The 21,856-nt window shown below is 39.6% G+C and overlaps 3 protein-coding genes across 3 annotated transcripts; all 3 read right to left on the bottom strand.

Annotated features, from left to right (window-relative positions):
• Window positions 1-1,136: 1,136 nt before the first annotated feature.
• Window positions 1,137-5,534, bottom strand: LOC124059399 (extracellular calcium-sensing receptor-like). Its single transcript, XM_046389344.1, has 8 exons — window positions 5,239-5,534; window positions 4,991-5,077; window positions 4,510-4,779; window positions 3,473-3,676; window positions 3,111-3,386; window positions 2,340-2,567; window positions 2,132-2,255; window positions 1,137-2,053 (listed from the first exon to the last, which is right to left on the bottom strand). Exons 1-8 carry the CDS (start codon window positions 5,497-5,499, stop codon window positions 1,143-1,145), a joined length of 2,361 nt encoding a protein of 786 aa, XP_046245300.1. The 5' UTR covers window positions 5,500-5,534; the 3' UTR covers window positions 1,137-1,142.
• Window positions 5,535-6,188: 654 nt separating this feature from the next.
• On the bottom strand, window positions 6,189-8,671 carry LOC124059391 (vomeronasal type-2 receptor 26-like). Its single transcript, XM_046389336.1, has 2 exons — window positions 8,534-8,671; window positions 6,189-8,455 (listed from the first exon to the last, which is right to left on the bottom strand). The coding sequence occupies exons 1-2, from the start codon at window positions 8,610-8,612 to the stop codon at window positions 7,545-7,547; spliced, it is 990 nt and encodes a 329-aa protein (XP_046245292.1). The 5' UTR covers window positions 8,613-8,671; the 3' UTR covers window positions 6,189-7,544.
• A 6,224-nt stretch (window positions 8,672-14,895) lies between these two features.
• Window positions 14,896-20,040, bottom strand: LOC124059397 (extracellular calcium-sensing receptor-like). Its single transcript, XM_046389342.1, has 9 exons — window positions 19,039-20,040; window positions 18,435-18,729; window positions 18,198-18,284; window positions 17,656-17,925; window positions 17,264-17,470; window positions 16,879-17,154; window positions 16,321-16,548; window positions 16,073-16,196; window positions 14,896-15,998 (listed from the first exon to the last, which is right to left on the bottom strand). Exons 1-9 carry the CDS (start codon window positions 19,347-19,349, stop codon window positions 15,088-15,090), a joined length of 2,709 nt encoding a protein of 902 aa, XP_046245298.1. The 5' UTR covers window positions 19,350-20,040; the 3' UTR covers window positions 14,896-15,087.
• Between the last annotated feature and the right edge of the window lie 1,816 nt (window positions 20,041-21,856).

Here is a 21,856-nt window from a genome sequence, read left to right as displayed (position 1 = left end):
GTAATAAAGTGCAACATGGTAACTGCATGAAACCTGTAAAGGAGAATTAATTATTTATTATATATATAAGTATAATAATATTGAGGTGCTTACAAACACTCTTCCGTGAAGATGAACTTATTCAGCTTCCTTTGGGTCAAAGTGTTGAGAAAGGAGACTGCAATAACTTGTTGCAGCAGAAAATACAATGCTGTTGTTTTTCTTTGGAAACTATTCTAATCCTCTTCAGCCAGGGAGGACGGGGCCAAACAAATTCTGCTCATTCGGCAAAAATGAAAAATAATTTCTGTATTCAGTTTTTGATTTGGTTCCTCTGGGTTTTTCCATTGCCCACACTACACAAGTCCATCAAGTTTCATGAAAATTGGACCAGTAGTTTTTCCTGTAATCCTGCTGACGAACAGCTAAACAAACCAATGAACCAGACCATAATGCATGCATAACCATCTTGGTTTAGCTTTAGACATGTTGGCAATGGATTATTATTATTTTTTTTTTTTTTTCGAATAAGTGGCTCAGAAGCACCTGCGCAAGCATTATAGGTTGGGAAAAAGCAGCATCTGCAATGCTAGCATGGAACAAGAAAGACCATTCCTTGCATAAGCCCATAACCCCACATTCCGAAAAATGCAAGCTTTGATAGGAAGCATAGCTCTTCCCTTATGAGTTGTGAAAGGGGTTCCTGCAGGGTAGATCAAGGGAAGTGGTGATGGTGGACAGTTTTAGGTATCTGGGTGTCTATCTCAAAAATAAATTGGACTGGACACATAACATCGATGCCCTGTAGGGCCAAATATATCACATGTTGTGACATTTGATATTTGTAAACTTAGAGGCTGAGGGAAACTTTCTGAATTTGGGAGCAATGTAAGAACTGGTGGGTATATCTTGAAGTCCACATCACCTCCAGATGGGTCACGAAAAAAATGCTAATGATCATGTCAAATGAAACCAGATCTTTATTTAAAGAATGTAACATTGATTTTAATAAGATGTTTAGATGATTTCATAATCAAGTATATTTGTTGAACATCAGCTGTGCTTTTTTAACATGTTAACATTTTTTTGACAATTAACTGCTTGAATTTTTGTATTATTTACAAAAATTGATTAATTGTGTTTAATGAAATTAAGCGCAGCTTTTATGTCTCAATGCCTCGACCCATGATGGCTTTCTTTGTGTTCCTCTCTGGTCTCAGCAGGATTATGTAACATTTGGGTCCAAACAGTGCTACCAAGAGGCCAAAACTGGAGGCCAGGATGGCAAATACCTCCACTGCATCTGCATATTTGCCCGGTGAGCTGACATAAGCAGGGACAAAGGCCACCCACACAGCACAGAAGATCAGCATGCTGAAAGTGATGAGTTTGGCCTCATTGAAACTATCTGGAAGATTCCTTGATATAAATGCAATCAGAAAACTGAGGACAGCCAGTGATCCAATGTAACCCAATAACACTGCAAAACCAATTGTGGACCCAACAACACACTCATAAACAATCCTATCATCGTAGTACTGAGTGTTTTTATGAGGAGCTGGTGAGGCAGATACAATCCAGGCAGTGCAGATTGCTGCCTGAATAGAAGTAAGAACAATGACTGTCCCTCTCTGCTGCATAGCACCAAACCATTTCAGGTGGGCTCCACCTCCTGGCTTGGAAGCCTTGAACACAGCCAGAACCACCACAGTTTTTACCAGGATACATGAGATGCAAAGCACAAAGCTGATCCCAAATGCTGCATGTCTCACTTGGCACGTCCACAGTGTGGGACGGCCGATAAACAGCAGTGAACACATGAAACATAACTTAAGTGACAGCAATAGTTGAAAACTCAGTTCTGAGTTGTTGGCGCGTACTATAGGTGTTCTGCGATGATAGATGAAGATGCCCAGGACAACAGCACACATACAGGTGCCCAGCAACGCAGCAGCTGTCAGGCCAATACCCAGAGGTTCATGGTAGGAGAGGAACTCTGTTTCCTTGGGAACACAGTGGTCACGCTGGAGGCTGGACCAGAAGTCCTCTGGACAACTGGTGCACTCCAATGAGTCTATGAAAAGAGGAACAGTCTTGTGATAGATGTTTATATCATATTTCTAAACTGTAGTATTAAAAATTGAATACCAACCAGTCTCATTGCTGATCTTTCCCTCAGAACAAGGGATGCAGTCAAAGCAGCACACAGGTTCCCCTTTCTTTCTGGCCATGCGGGTACCTGAAGGACAGCTCTCACTGCACACTGACCGGGGTGGCTATACAGGAAAAAATCAATATTGTGTTTTTCTGCCCTACTTTCATTGGGCTACAAAACAGGCACCTGAAAAGTCATTTGTCACCTTTTTTGATTCAAAGTTCCAGAAGATTTTGTCTGCATCAATTCTGAGTTCTTCACTTTTGAAGGCCGACTTCTTAACTTCACCCACATTCTGAAGTTTAGTTGTTCCATCAGGAAGCCACAGCCAGTTCATGATATCATATATTGGTAAGGCATCACCATTCTCATCAAATGTCACTTGATCACCAAATGATGTGGTGAAGTTGACCTTTTCCAAATAATACACCAGCTACATGAATATCAGAATAATGGATGGAGTAAAAAGAAAGAGGAATGATTTCAAAAGAATTATACAACATCCAATTTATTTCACTTTAGTGAACACAACAGTACCTATTAAGTGATCAAACTACATACTGCATATATGAACATATGAAGACATTAAAGAGGATATTATCGTGCTTTTTAGGGTTTTCCTTTTCTTTTAGTGTTTTTATAGCTTTACATGCAAATGGTAAATGTGCAGCTAGACTCAGCTTGGTCCCTCTAAAAACACCCGCAAAGTGAACAGAATCAAAGTTGCTGATGCCTTAAGACCTGTGAGACCTCAACAATCAAAGCACAATTCAAAATTTTGAACATGAAAATTGACACTATATAGCATCTTTCACCACCCACCTACTAATTCTGGTCACTGGTATTAACCATCATCTATATGATGGGTATTCTCACTGCAAACTATGTAATCCTATATTATAAATGTTTATATCCAGGAAACATTCAACATATTACTTATTCAAATAAGCAGGTGCTGTGGAAACTGATATCATACCTGCCATGGCTCCAGTTCTTTCAAACTGCCACAGCTGTGTCCTCTGAAAGGCCCTCTGCCTGGCACACAGTGCAGCATGTCATCAAGGGCATATGCCAGTGCATACACAGCCTTGTACACATTGTACTCTGACCTGAGGTCTGAAACATCCAAGAACTCAGTCTCCACACTTTCTAGATCTTCATGTCCAGTGCATAATGCTCCGCCAGTGTCTACCCAGCCTGATGGAGGTGGTGCAAATTTACACTGAAATGTGTATTCCCAAAACTGGTTTACCTGAAATATATTCAATATAATGGGAAGTAAATTAATGTATTTTTTTTCAATTTCTAGATCAGATTGCATGATTAAACTCTCACCACGCTGTTTCCATAGCTGTTGTTGTTGTGTAGGTCAGGATGTGTTTGTAAGAGGAATTCCCTGAGGCCTGGGATTTCTCCTCGGCGGATGGCGATACCCAGTGTGCCAGCCAGGTATGGCATGAAGTGGGGAGTGTGGAGCACAGTAGCTGCTGTCCAAGCTTCACTGGCCATCCACTGCAGGCCTGTCACATTCTGCCTCACTACCTGCGCATTATAATAAATACAGAAATTCACACTCCCATGCAACAAAAAGAGTGTCTAGCCTTGTTAAATACACAGTGTACCCAGTTATTTTTACTCCTCATTCATGAAAGGATGTAATTTTATATTTTACACAATTTATGAGCAAAGCCGTACATATCATCATGAATGGAGCAAAATTTGTATTAATAACTGATTTCAGGTGTTTTCACACACAAAAAGTCAGAGCTATTAGTCTCTACTTCTTGCCCATATGTGAACACATCAAATTAACTAAGATTCCCCTGAAGCGAACCGCAGTGAAACCATCTCCTGAGATGGCAAGTGGAGGAGGAATTTCCTCAGTCGCTTTTTGTGTTTACATGAAATTTGAACAATTCTATTTTCTTTATGTCTAAGGCAAATATAGCAGCTGCCATTTTCTTCCAAGTGACAGTTACCCATAATCCAAAGCAGCAAATGTCTGAGATGTCTGGAGGAAGTACAGCATGATTAGAAAGAGGGCTGAGGCCTCATCAGAGCTGAAGAGGACCAGAAAGAGAACTGAGCCCGCTTTCAAATAAACACGTAATGTGAGAGCAAAAATAACTGTGTCCTTTTCTGTTGGTCTACTTTTTGGTCCACTTTAAGAGGACTAAGTTTGGTTCATTTAAAAAGGATTATAAGCATTACATACACTAAACCTCTGCTAAAAGGGCTTTTAAAAAAAGCAAAATTGACAACTTCAATTAAATATGTTTGTGATGAGCCAACTTTCAGTTTGTCCAAAATACGTTTACTTTTATCACAATAGCAAGTTACAATCTATTTATTATAAGTTTTATTTAATATCCAACCTCTTCCATCAGGTTAATCATGTGACTCTCATGTGCAAACACAATGACCACATTTGCTGTAGATTTCTTCATCACACCGACAATCCTCCTTATTTCATCTTGGTCATTGCCCCAAGGCAAAACCTCCAAATACGCCAGACAACCTCTACCAGACTGAACCAGGTCAGATTGGAAGGATCGTGCAGCATGAAGTCCATAGTCATCATCACTGATCAACAGGCCAACCCAAGTCCAGCCAAAGTGGTCTAGAATCTGAATCATAGCACGGACCTGAGTGAATACAGAATGTGAAAGGATGAGAGTACAGGCTGAAATATTCTTTCAACTGAAAACCTGCTCAGCATTAGACCTGGTTTAATTATTGCCTTTCAGCTGTCTGTGAGATCAAACAATCCCATCAGTGACAAAAAATGTGACTGTTGCTACACACGTTTGGCATGCACTGTTTTTTTGTGTTCTCTTTTCGCTGATATTCCCTCACCTGGAAAGCATCACTTGGTATTGTCCTAAAGAAGGATGGAAACTTTTGCCGGTCACTCAGACAGGAACATGTGGCAAAATAACTCACCTGTAAAAGAAACAGATTTCACATCTTGAAAAGATTCCAAACGGTCACCAGCTTGTTCAGCTTTTTAAGGGCGATTACTTTTTCTTTAAAATTAATAATAAATTTGAATTTATATCAAAATAATCCAAAACGATCCTAATAAGGTAATGTGAAAAACTTACCATAGGCACTCTGTACAAACCTAAGACACTGGAGATGGCAATAGAACGAGTAGAAGAAGAATCACCCACAATCCCCACTACTGGAGGGGTTCCAACACAGGTCTCGTCTAACATAAACTGCTCCTCTTGACCACTGACTAAGGACAATGCTGCACGAAATCCAATCCCGATGCTGAGACAGTTATCGTAATGACTGTATCCCAGAGTCACATTAGGTAGCAGGTTGGATTTTCTGTTGATCTCATCAATAGCAAAGGCCATAGTCTGTGCCTGTCTGAATCCTAGAACATCAAAACTAACACACATAATATCACCGGTTACTGCTGGAAAAATATAACATAGAAAACTTTGTCAACAAGTACACATTGCACGACTACAGATTTTACAAACAGTTAAGACAGTTGAATAGTAACAGTTACTACAAAATAAGCAATATGTTTGAATAGTAATATATGATCATAAAAAATGAATTTCACCAAGGGGACTGATTTTTCCAGTTTCTGCTCTTTGCTGCTGTCCTAACAGACTCACCCACGACAGGTGGGCTGTTGTGGTTCTGATGCAAACGACAGGTCAGGAAAAACAGTAAAGAAGTGAATCTGGAACAGCCCACCTAGAACCAAATCTCCAGGCTTGTGCATCCCATTTAAATGAAAATGTCGCTGTAACTGGCAGGAGGAGGAAGAAAGAGGGGAGGACTCAGCATAAGAGAAAAAGGGATACAACCACATGAAACACACAAGCAAGTGCAAGTTGAACTCTAAAAATGCCCACATGACTTTCCTCCTGTTTACCCCTTTTCTGAGCCCAGTCAGTCTTACTGGTATGTCATACCCTTTCTACTGACTTTTAATTGTTAACACCACCCACCAGGGCATAAGCAAAACTAGGGGCAGGGTCTGAAATCCCTGAACGGCCATATTCCTAACACCAAAATGTAAGTTGTGGATGGCTGTAATGACTGAGGTCTAAAAAATGCCCATCATAATTATTACTGTATCATGTGTTTATTATTATTTTAGTCATTTTATTTTAAGTCATATTAAGTGATCTGATATACTGTACATCATACCTGAAATTGTAGATAAGGTAGGACTTTTAATCCTTTGACAAGACATCTACTTGCATTTGCTTTACATAAAAGCTTCTTCGGAATCAATCTGCAGTTTAACACCTGATCAGATGAATATGTGTCTCAGACCACCCCCTTTGTAATGAATTTAATTCAAAATTTGCATGTGTGATGAAGTCAAATGACCAAAAGTAGAAATCAACCCTCAGTGTGTGCATTTTGCCATCAAAAAGAGTTTATTCAATTGAATCTGAGATCACTTTATTGTAATTGTACACAAGACAGCTGAAATTTGCTTTTTCACACTGACCTACCAGTTACATATAACTACAGCCTCCCACACAAATGCATTTCATTGGAGAGGTCAGAGTGTAGCTTCCCCTGCATTGTTGTGCCCAACGGAGCAGTAGTCCACAAGATGGTGGCATATGGTGAACATAAATCACCTTCCTATCTATTTTTCATTGGTCTGTGCCTGTTTGATGGATGACTATTGTATCTCTCTGGCACACAATAACTTGTCAGAGATTAGATATGATCAGTTATCCTGAAACACACATCCAGTACAGGTTTCTCGATTAAAGTTTTGTCTGTCTAATTTTCAGTCTAGAAATCTTGAAATATTCATGTGCATGGCAACCTGCTGACACGCACAACGAGATACAAGTAATAAATACAACATAACTGCATGAAATGTGTAAAGGAGTTTTGATTACCGATTTTAGTATAATTATTGTCAGTGCTTACATATACTCGTTCATGCAGGATGACTTCAACTTCCCTGTACATAAAGCAATAACAAAGGGAACAGTTTTTAGAGATTGCAATAACTTGCTCCGGCAGTGAAGACAAGGTGAGTTTTTTTTCCTTTGGTAACTATCCTGATCTTAATGGCATGTCATCAGAAATACTGAGCCCAACCCCTAATTTTTTAAGCATTTTTGAAAAGTGTGTAGTATATCTTTAAGTCCAAATCCCCAAATAGGTAACGAATAAATGCTCATAATAATGTCAAATGAATCCAGATTGCTTCTATTCAAAGAAAGGAAGATATATTTTAAATCAATTATTTAGTAAGATGTTTAATCAGATTAACATACAAAGAGAATTCTTTTTCAGGGACATTCAGGGGCATGAGCTCTGCTGTCTAAACATATTTTAACATTAACTGCCTCCATTTTGTGCTATTTAGAAAAAGAGAACTCATCCTGTTCAGTGAAATTAAGTGTATCCTTTATGTCTCAACACCTCGACCCATGATGGCTTTCTTTGTGTTCCTCTCTGGTCTCAGCAGGATAATGTAACATTTGGGTCCAAACAGTGCTACCAGGAGGCCAAAACTGGAGGCCAGGATGGCAAATACCTCCACTGCATCTGCATATTTGCCTGGTGAGCTGACATAAGCAGGGACAAAGGCCACCCACACAGCACAGAAGATCAGCATGCTGAAAGTAATGAGTTTTGCTTCATTGAAACTATCTGGGAGATTCCTTGCAAGAAATGCAAACAAGAAGCTTAGGATGGCCAGTAAGCCAATGTAACCCAGTAAAACTGCAAAACCAACTGTGGACCCAACTACACACTCATAAACAATCTTATCGCTGTGGTACTGAGTGTTTTTGTGAGGAACTGGGGATGCAGATACAATCCAGGCAGTGCAGATTGCTGCCTGAATAGAAGTAAGAACCATGACTGTCCCTCTCTGCTGCATAGCACCAAACCACTTCAGACTGGCTCCACCTCCTGGTTTGGAGGCCTTGAACACAGCCAGAACCACCATGGTTTTCACAAGGATACATGAGATGCAAAGCACAAAGCTGATCCCAAATGCTGCATGTCTCAGCTGGCATGTCCACAGCGTTGGACGACCGATAAACAGCAGTGAACACAGGAAACATAACTTAAGTGACAACAGTAGCTGAAAACTCAGTTCTGAGTTGTTGGCGCGTACTATAGGTGTTCTGCGATGATAGATGAAGATGCCCAGGACAACAGCACACATACAGGTGCCCAGCAATGCAGCAGCTGTCAGGCCAATACCCAGAGGTTCATGGTAGGAGAGGAACTCTGTTTCCTTGGGAACACAGTGGTCACGCTGGAGGCTGGGCCAGAAATCCTCTGGACAACTGGTGCACTCCAATGAGTCTATGAAAAGAGAGACAGTCTTGAGATACATGTTTATATCATATTTTCAAACTGTAGTATTAAAAATTGAATACCAACCAGTCTCATTGCTGATCTTTCCCTCAGAACAAGGGATGCAGTCAAAGCAGCACACAGGTTCCCCTTTCTTTCTGGCCATGCGGGTACCTGGAGGACAGCTCTCACTGCACACTGACCTGGGTGGCTATACAGGAAAAAATCAATAATGTGTTTTTCTGCCCTACTTTCATTGGGCTACAAAACAGGCAGCTGAAAAGTCATTTGTAACCTTTTTTGATTCAAAGTTCCAGAAGATTTTGTCCGCATCAATTGTGAGTTCTTCACCTTTGAAGGCTGACTCCTTAACCTCACCCACATTCTGAAGTTTAGCTCTTCCATCAGGGAGCCACAGCCAGTTCATGATATCATATATTGGTAAGGCATCACCATTCTCATCAAATGACACTTGATCACCATATGATGTGGTGAAGTTGATCTTTTCCAAATAATACACCAGCTATATAAATATCAGAATAATGGATAGAGAAAAACCAAGGAGCACATGTTAATGGAATTAAAGAACATATAATGTACATGACTATAGTGAACACAGCAGCACCTAGTATTCAGTAATAAAGCTGTATACTGCATTTATGAACATACAAAGATTAAAAATTAATTTGGCCAGATCATGCTTTTCAGGTTTTTCTTTCTTTTTTTTATGGCTTTGCATGTCCAACTTCTCCAAATCTGCACAATGGAAATAGAGATATTTGCAGGAATGAGTCGTAAAATCAGAAAATGGGTTATTTTTATACATCCAGTTCCAGTTGTCTTGAAATCAGTAAGTTTTTAGTTAGATGTCTGAAATAATTTTTGTGCATAACAAAAGCTGAAGAGGTTTTCACATATTCTGTTCCACAAAGTACATTAGTAAATACCTGACTTGTGAATTTTTACGGTTTTACGTCTCTGAAAAAACGTTATGGCTAAATGAGACTACAGAGAACAATCACTGTGACCATGCTGATCATCTAAACCAAAATACGCACTGTAGTTCCCCTTTACAGCTTTGTTGTATTTATACTCATGCTTTTGCAACGTATTCCAAAACAAACTTTCTAACTATAGAAAAGACTGTACATTATTGTGTATGATGTTGATGATGTATGTTGTTGATATTGTTATGATCTGACCATCATGTAGTTTGTTAAGAGCCTCATGTTGGCTTTTTCTTGCAGTATGGTGATTGTATTTATGGTCCATAAATAATATCTTGTCCTTGTATGTTCACTCATACAAGGACTTTGTATGTAACATGTAAGCACCGTAAATGCTCATTTGCCACAGAGGTTATTTTCAAGAATTATCAATACTCCAATGGAAAAAATACACATTTTAATTCATTTGTTCATTTAGTTTTCTCAGATGGAACCAGGGAGATGGTTACTTTTGGGTTTGCTTAGTAAAAATGTCATGTACTATGTATGTACTACGTAATGCAGTATAACCAGCTAGGAGACAGTGCTTCAGCCAGTGGATTGCTCTGCCCACTGAAGCCTGCTGAATCTACCTGCTGTGTTGCTGTTACTGTAAGAAGATGTAGAAGATAAAAGCAAATGCAAAAGATTAGTGTAGTGTCTGCAGTTCATTATGGTTCATGTTTTGGTAGAGGTCCCCAACTCTAAAGAGTAGAAGAGGTATCGAAACACAAAAACAGAGAAGGTGTGATTGCAGCACACACAATATTCTCATAGGAGAGTATTTAATGCCATACTCTAACTGCTATACTACAAGAAACATTCAACAACATGAGTTAGATTTAGTTGGGATGTAAACTGATATCATACCTGCCATGGCTCCAATTCTTTCAAATTGCCACAGCTGTGTCCTCTGAAAGGCCCTCTGCCTGGCACACAGTGCAGCATGTCATCAAGAGCATATGCCAGTGCATACACAGCCTTGTACACATTGTACTCTGGCCTGAGGTTTGAGATGTCCAAAAACTCATTATCAACATTTTCGAGATCTTCCTGTCCAGTGCATAATGCTCCGCCAGCATCCACCCAATCTGCTGGAGGTGGTGCAAATCTACACTGAAATGTGTGTTCCCAAAACTGGTTGATCTGAAATATATTCAATATAATGAGATGTAAATTAATGCATTTTTGTTTCAATTTCTAGATCAGATGGCATGATTAAACTCTCACCACACTGTTTCCATAGCTGTTGTTATGATGTAGGTCAGGACGTGTTTGTAAGAGGAATTCCCTGAGGCCTGGGATTTCTCCTCGACGGATGGCGATACCCAGTGTGCCAGCCAGGTATGGCATGAGTTCGGGGGACTGGAGCACAGTAGCTGCTGTCCAAGCTTCACTGGCCATCCACTGCAGGCCTGTCACATTCTGCCTCACCACCTGCACATTATAATAAATATAGAAATGTCATGTCTGGTCTTCTAAATTTAACATTGACAATATACATTTATATTATCACAAATGTAGTTTTGCGAAATTGGTTTAAATAACTTATCTCATTCTAAAATTCTGCTGACAGGGCCTCAACCAAGATTTAGATTTAATTTTTTAAATTAATTTTCACAGGCCAATATCATATTGTAACTTTTATCTTTCAGTTGCACAAACAAAATGTTGAGTTTTGTCACCATATTAAATTAAACTTAAGCTTTATTGCAAGCTCACCTCTTCCATGACATTAATCATGTAACTCTCATGTGCAAACACAATGACCACACGAGCTGTAGATTTCTTCATCACATCCACAATCCTTTTCATTTCATCTTGGTCATTGTCCCAAGGCAAAACCTCTATATAAGCCAGACACCCTGCACCAGACTGAACCAGGTCAGATTGGAAGGATCGGGCAGCATGAAGTCCATAGTCATCATCACTGATCAACAGGCCAACCCAAGTCCAGCCAAAACTGTCTAGAATCTGAATCATAGCACGCACCTGAGTGAATACAGAATGTGAAAGGATGAGAGTACAGGCTGAAATATTCTTTCTATGGAAAACCTGCTCAACAGATTTAACAATAGACCTTGTTTAATTATTGCCTTTCAGCTTTCTGTGAGAGCAAACAATCCCATCAGTGACAAAAAATGTTTGGCATGCATTGTTTTTTGCCTTTTCTTTTTGCTGATATTTGGTCACCTGGAAAGTATCACTTGGTATTGTCCTGAAGAAGGATGGAAACTTTTGCCGGTCACTCAGACAGGAACATGTGGCAAAATAACTCACCTGTGAAAGAAACAGACTTTACATCTTGAAAACATTCCATACTTTTGCTTTAAACTTTTTAAAGTAAATCAACTCATAGTTACAAATGACATCAATTTTGAAATTAAACCAAGACTATCTAAAATCATCATTAGATGGTTATGAGTGTAAAACTTACCATGGGCACTCTGTACAAACCTAAGACACTGGAGATGGCAATAGAATGTGTAGAAGAAGAATCACCCACAATCCCCACTACTGGAGGGGTTCCAACGCAGGTCTCGTCTAACATAAACCGCTCTTCTTGACCACTGACTGACAACAATGCTGCACGAAATCCAATCCCTACACTGACACAATTATCATATAGACTGTATCCCAGAGTCACATTAGGTAGCAGGTTGGAGTTTCTGTTGATCTCATCGATAGCAAAGGCCATGGTCAGTGCTCGTCTCAATCCTATAACATCAAAACTAACACAAAAAATACCACTGGTTACTACTGAAAAATACAGCATACATCAAGCCTTCCAACAGGCACATGTCACACGCCTACAGATTTTGCAAACAGTTATGACAGCTGAATAGTAGCAATTATTACAAAATAAACAGTATTACAAAATAAACAATATGTTTATGTTTAGTTTTCACAGTTTCTGCTCTTTGCTGCTGTCCTGACAGACTCACCCACGACATGTAGGCTGTTGTGGTTCTGATGTAAAAGACAGGTCAGGAAAGACAGTAAAGAAGTGAATCTGGAACAGCCCACCTAGAACCAAATCTCCAGGCTTGCGCATCCCATTTAAATGAAAATGTTGCTGTAACTGGCAGGAGGAGGAAGAAAGAGGGGAGGACTCAGCAGAAGAAAGGATGGGATACCATAACATGAAATATACAAGCAAGAGGAAGCTGAACTCTAAAAATGCCCACATGATTTTCCTCTTGTTTTCCTCTTTTCTGAGTCCAGTCAGTGGTGTGTCAACCCCTTTCCACTGATTTGCAGCTTTTAATTTTTAACAACACCCATCAGGGCATAAGCAAAACTCTGGGCAGGGCCTAAAATCGCCCTATGGCTCTTTTCCTAATCCCAGTCTGAAGTTGTGGATGGCCGTAATGATTGAGGTCTATGAAAATGTGCGTTTTAGTCAAATTATCCATCCATCCATTTTCTATACCGCTTATCCGTCAGGGTCGCGGGGGAGCTGGAGCCTATCCCAGCTGAATACAGGCGAGAGGCGGGGTACACCCTGGACTGGTCGCCAGTCAATCGCAGGGCCAACACACAAAGACAGACAACCACACACTCACACTTAGGGGCAATGTAGATTAGCCAATTAACCTAATGTGCATGTTTTTGGTATTGTGGGAGGAAGTCGGAGTACCAGGAGAAAACCCACGCAGGCACAGGGAGAACATGCAAACTCCACACAGACGGGCTCATACAAGGACCCAAACCCAGACCGGAATTCGACCCTTGAACCCTCTTGCTATGAGGCGACAGTGCTAACCACTGCACCACCGTGTTTAGTCAAATTATGCCTCCATTATTTTCTTTCTTTATTTATTTTATTTATAATGTCATATTAAGTGGTCTGATACATGTATATCTGCCTATGTTATGTTGTAGATTAAGAAGATACATTAAACCTTTCTACAAGACTTGTACACTCTACTTGAAAGATCCCCTTTAATTATTAAGTTCAGTAACTGAACAGAAAAGTAGGCGCATCAGAAGAGCCACTTTTTACTGAATACAATCCCAAATTTGTGTGTGTGACAAGCATATCCAAATCTTCTTATCAAATACACAAATTAGCCATGGGTTTGCATTATTCACCATTAATTAAATATATCTAAGACTAAAAACACTTTACTGTCATTGTTCACAAGGCAACTGCTTTTTTTTCGCACTGGTTCTCCACCAGATGGTAGTGTATGGTGAAAAAAACATCTTTCTCACATGTCTGGTACACAATAACTTATCAGAGATATCAGTTCTTCAGAAACCTCTGTCCAATACAGGTCACCCAATTAAACTTTTCTGTGCCTAATTTTCAGTGTTGTAGATTTTCTCATTATAGTGTCAATCAAATTTTCATATGCATGTCAACCTGCTGACATGCACAGTGACAGAAGAATACATGCATTTTATTTTCATCTGAGAAAAGTCTCACCAAGAATTTACTCAGAATTAATAAGAAAGGAGAGTACTTGGAGTGCTGATACCAAAGCATAAGGTATTCATACAGTCTTCTATGATATGCAGATCTACAAGCACATCCTTTTTACGTCTGGGTTTTCTACACAAGTATTAGAATGATGCCAAAATATGCTGTTGCTGAAGCATCAACATCACCTTTCATAATCCCTTATGACTGTCAGGAAGTATGTGGCAATATCTACAGAGGCCATCTGTGTGCCTTTATTTTATTCTTTTTGATAGTGAGTCTGTAGCCTCCAACCAACAGTGACAGATAGGGTGCGAGGTCAGACTATTGGCTGAAAACACAAACGTCATTCACTGTCCAACTGACCATTACAGCCCTCTAGAGCAAGGAAAGAAGGGTTAACTGCCCCATGATTCAGATCCTCTGGAGTTTTGTTGGCCCATGCTACACCTTTCCACCAATTTTCATGAAAAATGGGCCAATAGTTTTTTTCATAATCCTACTGACAATCAGATAAACAAATAAACCAATGGACTGAACCAAAAACACAGTCTCCTGGGCTGAGGTAATTGTCCTTCTTAAGACAGTCAGGTGTGTTTGTGTAGACAAAACATGAAAAGGCACTGCACATTGGCAATGCATTCTTTTATGTTTTTTCTTTTTGTTTGAGAGGTGTTCAGACCACCTCTCACTTGTAGCAAAATCACAAAAAACAATTTTGGTGGGGGTCAGCAATGCAGGTGAGACTGTTCTGAAGAACAGCCCTGGGGGTGACAATGCAAGCAGAATTACTCTGTTGAAAAGCCAAGAGGTTTGGGAAAGATGGCTGACAATGTGAGGAAGCCCAGCTCTTTGTTTACAAAGCAGGAGAGGTGTTACTGCTGGGCAGATCTAGAAAAGTCAGTTTGTGTGTGAGTAAATGAGTATAAGGTGACCAAGATGGATGAAAAATGTTTGAGGGCATATTGTGGACAGATGGGTTATATCTTTAAGTCCACATTACCTCCAGATGTGCTATGAATAAATGCTTATAATATTATCAAATGAATCCAGAAAGTAACATATATTTTAACACATTTGGTCAGGTGTTTAATCAGGTTTATATATAAAAAAAATTCACATTCAGGTACATTTGTGTGGCATAAGCTCTGCTTGTTACTATTAACCGCGTCCATTTTTCTGTTTAGAAAAAGAGAACTCATCCTGTTCAGTAAAATTAAGTGCATCTTTTATGTCTCGATGCCCCGTCCCATGATAGCTTTCTTTGTGTTCCTCTCTGGTCTCAGCAGGATTATGTAACATTTGGGTCCAAACAGTGCTACCAGGAGGCCAAAACTGGAGGCCAGGATGGCAAATACCTCCACTGCATCTGCATATTTGCCTGGTGAGCTGACATAAGCAGGGACAAAGGCCACCCACACAGCACAGAAGATCAGCATGCTGAAAGTGATGAGTTTGGCCTCATTGAAACTATCTGGGAGATTCCTTGCTATAAATGCAGTCAGAAAACTGAGGATGGCCAGGAAGCCAATGTAACCCAGTAAAACTGCAAAACCAACTGTGGACCCAACTACACACTCATAGACAATCTTATCATTATAGTACTGAGTGTTTTTATGAGGAACTGGGGAGGCAGATACAATCCAGGCAGTGCAGATTGCTGCCTGAATAGAAGTGAGAACCATGACTGTCCCTCTCTGCTGCATAGCACCAAACCACTTCAGACTGGCTCCACCTCCTGGTTTGGAGGCCTTGAACACAGCCAGAACCACCACAGTTTTTACCAGGATACATGAGATGCAAAGCACAAAGCTGATCCCAAATGTTGCATGTCTCAGCTGGCATGTCCACAGTGTGGGACGACCGATAAACAGCAGTGAACACAGGAAACATAACTTAAGTGACAACAATAGCTGAAAACTCAGTTCTGAATTGTTGGCGCGTACTATGGGTGTTCTCTGATGATAGATGAAGATGCCGAGGACAACAGCACACATACAGGTGCCCAGCAATGCAGCAGCTGTCAGGCCAATACCCAGAGGTTCATGGTAGGAGAGGAACTCTGTTTTCTTGGGAACACAGTGGTCACGCTGGAGGCTGGGCCAGAAGTCCTCTGGACAACTGGTGCACTCCAATGAGTCTGTGAAAAGAGGAATATCCTGGAGATAAATGTTTCTGTTTTAAAAGCCGCAGTGTTTAAAACTCAATACCAACCAGTCACATTGCTGATCTTTCCCTCAGAACAAGGGATGCAGTCAAAGCAGCAAACAGGTTCCCCTTTCTTTCTGGCCATGCGGGTACCTGGAGGACAGCTCTCACTGCACACTGACCGGGGTGCCTGTAAAAATCAATAATGTGTCAATCTGCAGCATTTACACTGTTATAATCAATTATCGATGGGGCAAGAAAAAAAAACAAACAAAAAACAAACAAAAAAAGCAATCTGACAAATCATTAGTAACCTTTTTGAATTCAAAGTTCCAGAAGATTTTGTCTGCATCAATTGTGAGTTCTTCATTATTGAAGGCTGACTTCTTAACTTCACCCACATTCTGAACTTTAATTGTTCCATCAGGGAGCCACAGCCAGTTCATGATATCATATATTGGTAAGGCATCACCATTCTCATCAAATGACACTTGATCACCAAATGATGTAGTGAAGTTCACCTTTTCCAAGTAATGCACTAGCTAAATGAATATCAGAATAACGGATAGAGAAAAACCAAAGAGAACAGATTAAGAAACAATTATAAATGGCACAACAGCACTTATTTCATTAATCAAACTGCATACCACACTTGAATATATGAAGATGTGAATGTATCACTGACCTGAAATTGCTGATCACTGCAATTACCCAGCACTAGGACAAATCATTTCAGCCATTTGCTTGGCACTTCAAAATTAGTTAACTTATTGCATTGTATTTATTCCTGTACTCTAAAAGTCACTCTCCAAGAAATACAAGAACATACAATTTAGTCTCAAATACAAGTGCAGTGTGAAATGATATCATACCTGCCATGGCTCCAGTTCTTTCAAACTCCCACAGCTGTGTCCTCTGAAAGGCTCTCTGCCTGGCACACAGCGCAGCATGTCATCAAGAGCATATGCCAGTGCATACACAGCCTTGTACACATTGTACTCTGGCCTGAGGTTTGAGATGTCCAGAAACTCATTATCCACATCTTCTAGATCTTCCTGTCCAGTGCACAATGCTCCCCCAGCATCTACCCAATCTGCTGGAAGTGGTGCAAATTTACACTGAAATGTGTATTCCCAAAACTGGTTTACCTGAAATATATGCAAAATACAATGAATATATTTTCAACATACTGTGTTATAAATTGTGACCATTTAATTCCTTCAATTACTTGATCAGATTGCATGTTTAAATTCTCACCATGCTGTTTCCATAGCTGTTGTTGTTGTGTAGGTCAGGACGTGTTTGTAAGAGGAATTCCCTGAGGTCTGGGATTTCTCCTCGACGGATGGCGATACCCAGTGTGCCAGCCAGGTATGGCGTGAGGTGGGGAGTGTGGAGCACAGTAGCTGCTGTCCAAGCTTCACTGGCCATCCACTGCAGGCCTGTCACATTCTGCCTCACCACCTGTGATTAAATTAGATTAGATTAGATTCAACTTTATTGTCATTACACATGTACAAGTACAATGCAATGAAACGCAGTCATGTGCATGATAATAGTTATATAAATTCATAATGACAAAATATGTTTACTTTTATCACAATAGCAAGTTACAATCTATTTATTATGAGTTTTATTTAATGTCCAACCTCTTCCATCAGGTTAATCATGTGACTCTCATGTGCAAACACAATGACCACACGAGCTGTAGATTTCTTCATCACATCCACAATCCTCCTTATTTCATCTTGGTCATTGCCCCAAGGTAAAACCTCCAAATATGCCAGACAACCTCGACCAGACTGAACCAGGTCAGATTGGAACGATCGTGCAGCATGAAGTCCATAGTCATCATCACTGATCAACAGGCCAACCCAAGTCCAGCCAAAGTGTTTTAGAATCTGAATCATAGCATGCACCTGAGTGAACAGACCGTGAAAGGATTAGTTTCCACCTTTCTGTGGAAAACCTGCTCAACAGGTTTAACAATGGACCTTGAATGGATGTTTAAGTATTGCCTTTCTGGAAGGCCAAACAATCCCATCAGTGGGAAAAAAAATGTGACTGGTATTACACAACAGGGATATAAATACAGATATGTATTTTTCATTGCAGAAAAGCAACATTCTCTTTGAGGAATAACTGCGCATGCTTTATTTCATGCATTTTCCTTTTGCTGATATTTGGTCACCTGGAAAGCATCACTTGGTATTGTCCTGAAGAAGGATGGAAACTTTTGCCGGTCACTCAAACAGGAACATGTGGCAAAATAACTCACCTATCAAAGAAAGAGACTTTACATCTTGTAAAGATTTCACACCTTTGATTTTGTTAAGGTTAATTATATCATGTTTACAACTGACATTATATCTGAAAGTAAACCAAGACTATATAAAATCATCATTAGATGGTAAAGTGTAAAACTTACCATGGGCACTCTGTACAAACCTAAGACACTGGAGATGGCAATAGAACGAGTGGATGAAGAATCACCCACAATCCCCACTACTGGAGGGGTTCCAACACAGGTCTCGTCTAACATAAACTGCTCCTCTTGACCACTGACTAAGGACAATGCTGCGCGAAATCCAATTCCTATGCTGACACAGTTATCATAAAGACTGTATCCCAGAGTCACATTAGGTAGCAGGTTGGAGTTTCTGTTGATCTCATCAATAGCAAAGGCCATGGTCTGTGCCTGTCTGAATCCTAAAACATCAAAACTAACATAAAAAAATATTCCTATTTACAACTGAGAAACACGGCATGATACACAAACTGTGTGAACACACGTACACATACATACATACAGTACGTGTATGACAACATGTATGACATGTATATACAACTATAGATTTTGCAAACCACTGCATCAGTTAAATAGCAACAATTATTATAATACATTTATCATAAAACAGTCCAGAGAAGCAATATACTTAAATTGGCATAAATACTCAATGCCATTCTTCCGAGTAAAATATTATTATGAGAAATACATTTCCTCACTTTGCCGCCCCCCCTGACAGACTCACCTGTGGCAGATGGGCTGTTGTGGTTCTGAGGTAAAAGACAGGTCAGGAATGACAGAAAAGAAATGGGTCTCAAACAGCCCACCTAGAACCACATCTCCAGCTTTGTGCATTCCATTTAAGTAGAAGTGTTTCTGTAATTGACAGGAGGAGGAAGAAAGAGGAGAGGGCACAGCTGGAAGAAAGTAGGGATACAACATGAAATGCATGTGCAAGAGCATGTTGATCCCTAAAAATGCCCACATGACTTTTATCCTATTTAGCCTCTTTCTGAGTCCAGTATTGCTATGCCATCCCCTTTTATTGACTTGCATTATTGCTTAATTTTGCACACCACCTATCAGACATAAGAAAACAAATGGGCATGGCCAACAGTGCATATCATTTCTGAATGATTTTGTCCTGGGGCAGAATTAATTTGTGAACTTTTAATAGCATTTAACCAAGGACATGTTAGGCTATGTTTAAATTTAAGTTGAGTGTGGACACATAAGTTTATCAAAAGAGCTACTTTGTACTGAGTATAATCCCAAATTTTCTTGTTTGACAAACATATTAAATACACAAATCAGCCCTGTGCATGTGTATGTCACTGACACACATTAACACACTTTAATCAGATGTGATTGTAGCACCATACAAATTGGTGAAATACTACTACTAATAATAATATTGATGATGTCTTCCAATCCATTTTTCATTTAAATGTCTATTTAATGGTGGGCTGTTGAATGGTTTGGTAAACAATAACTTCCATACATGTCCACACATAGATTGTATAAATGTACATAGCCATTGTGACATCATCCACTATTTTTTGGTCTACTGTTTTGAAGCCCCCAGTTTGTTATTATAATAATTGCCATCTTGGGCTTTTGGAGCCAGAAGTGAGCATATATGGATAAGAGGGTGGAGCTGGTGAGGACAAAGCAGTGAATCTGACCAAGAACTTAACTTCACCTGCTCTTGAAGCAATTTGTCAATTACAAGGTAGCCACAAACTGAACCACACCCTGCTTTATTATTATTATTATTATTATTATTTTACTGTAAATAGACCATAATTTACAAAATGAACATCATGCTGTATTGAAGAAGACTTGAAACTAAGGATTGAGACCATAAACTCCCTAGGAATATTTCAAGGTTTTGGTAGTATATAAAGTGACATGAAAACTTACTTACAGTCAGGCCAGTTTTTGCAACTAGTGGGATCGCACCCTGCTGGCTTCACTTTTTCAAGCCAAAAGTTATGCCCACTTCTTTCTAAAGTCAATCCTCCAATACAGATTATCTCAGTAAACTGCTGACTGGTTTGAAACACTGTAGATTTGCACTTTCATACATGCATACATTAAACCCTTAGTCTAAGAGAACATCTTATTTTGTCATTTAAGAAAAACACATTGCAACATGAAGTCTGACGACTTGTGAGAAAGATAATATGAATTTGACAGCCCCCCATTGAAGTACTGATGAAAATTAGACAATCTATATTTACATTACATCAAAAGTTCTTCTATTTTTCTGTATCATGTCTATCGTGATTATATGCATCATATCATGTCTGGCCATTACATAGTCATGCAATATTGATATCAGGGGGTTTATAATATTTTCTTTTCCTATGTGTACAGTTTGCAGATCCATCAAAAAGTTATGAGGTTTATCTGTTATCTTTTATTCACAAAGACCCCAATATACATCTTCACTAACAAAGACCACAGTGTTTATATATACAAATTAGTTGACTGGAATGACAGATATAGAGTTGTGAAGGGTAAGGGATGGAGGGACGAAGATGTAGAATTTAAGTTATAATAACTTCATTTCAACAACAAATATCACACCATGTAGCCATAGTAAGCCTGTGACCGTCAGTAATCAAGAATGTTGATGGTTTGGTTAGAAACATGCATGAATAGGATGGATGGTGACCAGAGTATGACAAAAGGTTTAATTCGTAAAGAGTGGTAGAATGATGAAGAGTGACATTTGGGTGATAAAATGAAGGTGAACTGCCTTACACTGCTGTAACTACCAAATCCAAAGGTGAGCCCTGCGTCAGAGTATATCTGAATGCGAGGCGGTTGGGTAATGTGGCAATTGTAGAAAAGAGAAGACGAAGAAGCAATGATGCCACGGTCATTCAGCATCATCCAGAGCAATGTGTTCATTAAGGGAAAGAAAAGTGGCACCAATAACTGCATGTGCGAAGAAAAGGAAAAACCTTGATGATGGTGAGGATTTTGTAATTTAAGGGACCAAGCTGGGAGAGGAGCTAGTAATGGAGCATCTAATGGTGAGGAGGTAGTTGGAAATGTATAGTGATACTTTGGAGCTTCTCAGTTGTAAGGGCAGACTGAAAGGAGATGACAGTTAAGGGAATGCTGAGAAATGTGAGAGATATGCTGGGTCATGTTGCTTTCTTAGAGAAAAGGGGATACCAAATTATCGAAAAGTTCATGTGAGAGTGGCAAGACCATGTGATGGGTGAGGATGGTGGTGTGAAAGCGAGGGAGTCATCTAGAGTGTGACATAAATAAGGTTGTATGTATTGATTAAGACCTAACACAGTTTCTGCAAAGGAACTGAACATTTTGGTCTTGCTCTTGTACCCAAAGTTAAGACAAACAGTCAAACACTCCAAAAAATCTGGGTTTTGGTTACTTTAAAGAAACTAGTAACATTCAATTTAGCTAACCAAGCATTACTTCCTGTGCAATGGATAAGACTGATAGCAAGACCAGTAGAACTATAATGCATGGACACTGTCTGGGCATTGGGGAATATTGGGGAGAAAGAAAAGGTAAATGATCTG

This window comes from Scatophagus argus, chromosome 5 (genome assembly GCF_020382885.2).
Source record: "Scatophagus argus isolate fScaArg1 chromosome 5, fScaArg1.pri, whole genome shotgun sequence".
Lineage (NCBI taxonomy): Eukaryota > Metazoa > Chordata > Actinopteri > Scatophagidae > Scatophagus > Scatophagus argus.
Note: the sequence above shows the minus strand (reverse complement) of the source record. Positions and strands in the feature narration are given on the sequence as shown.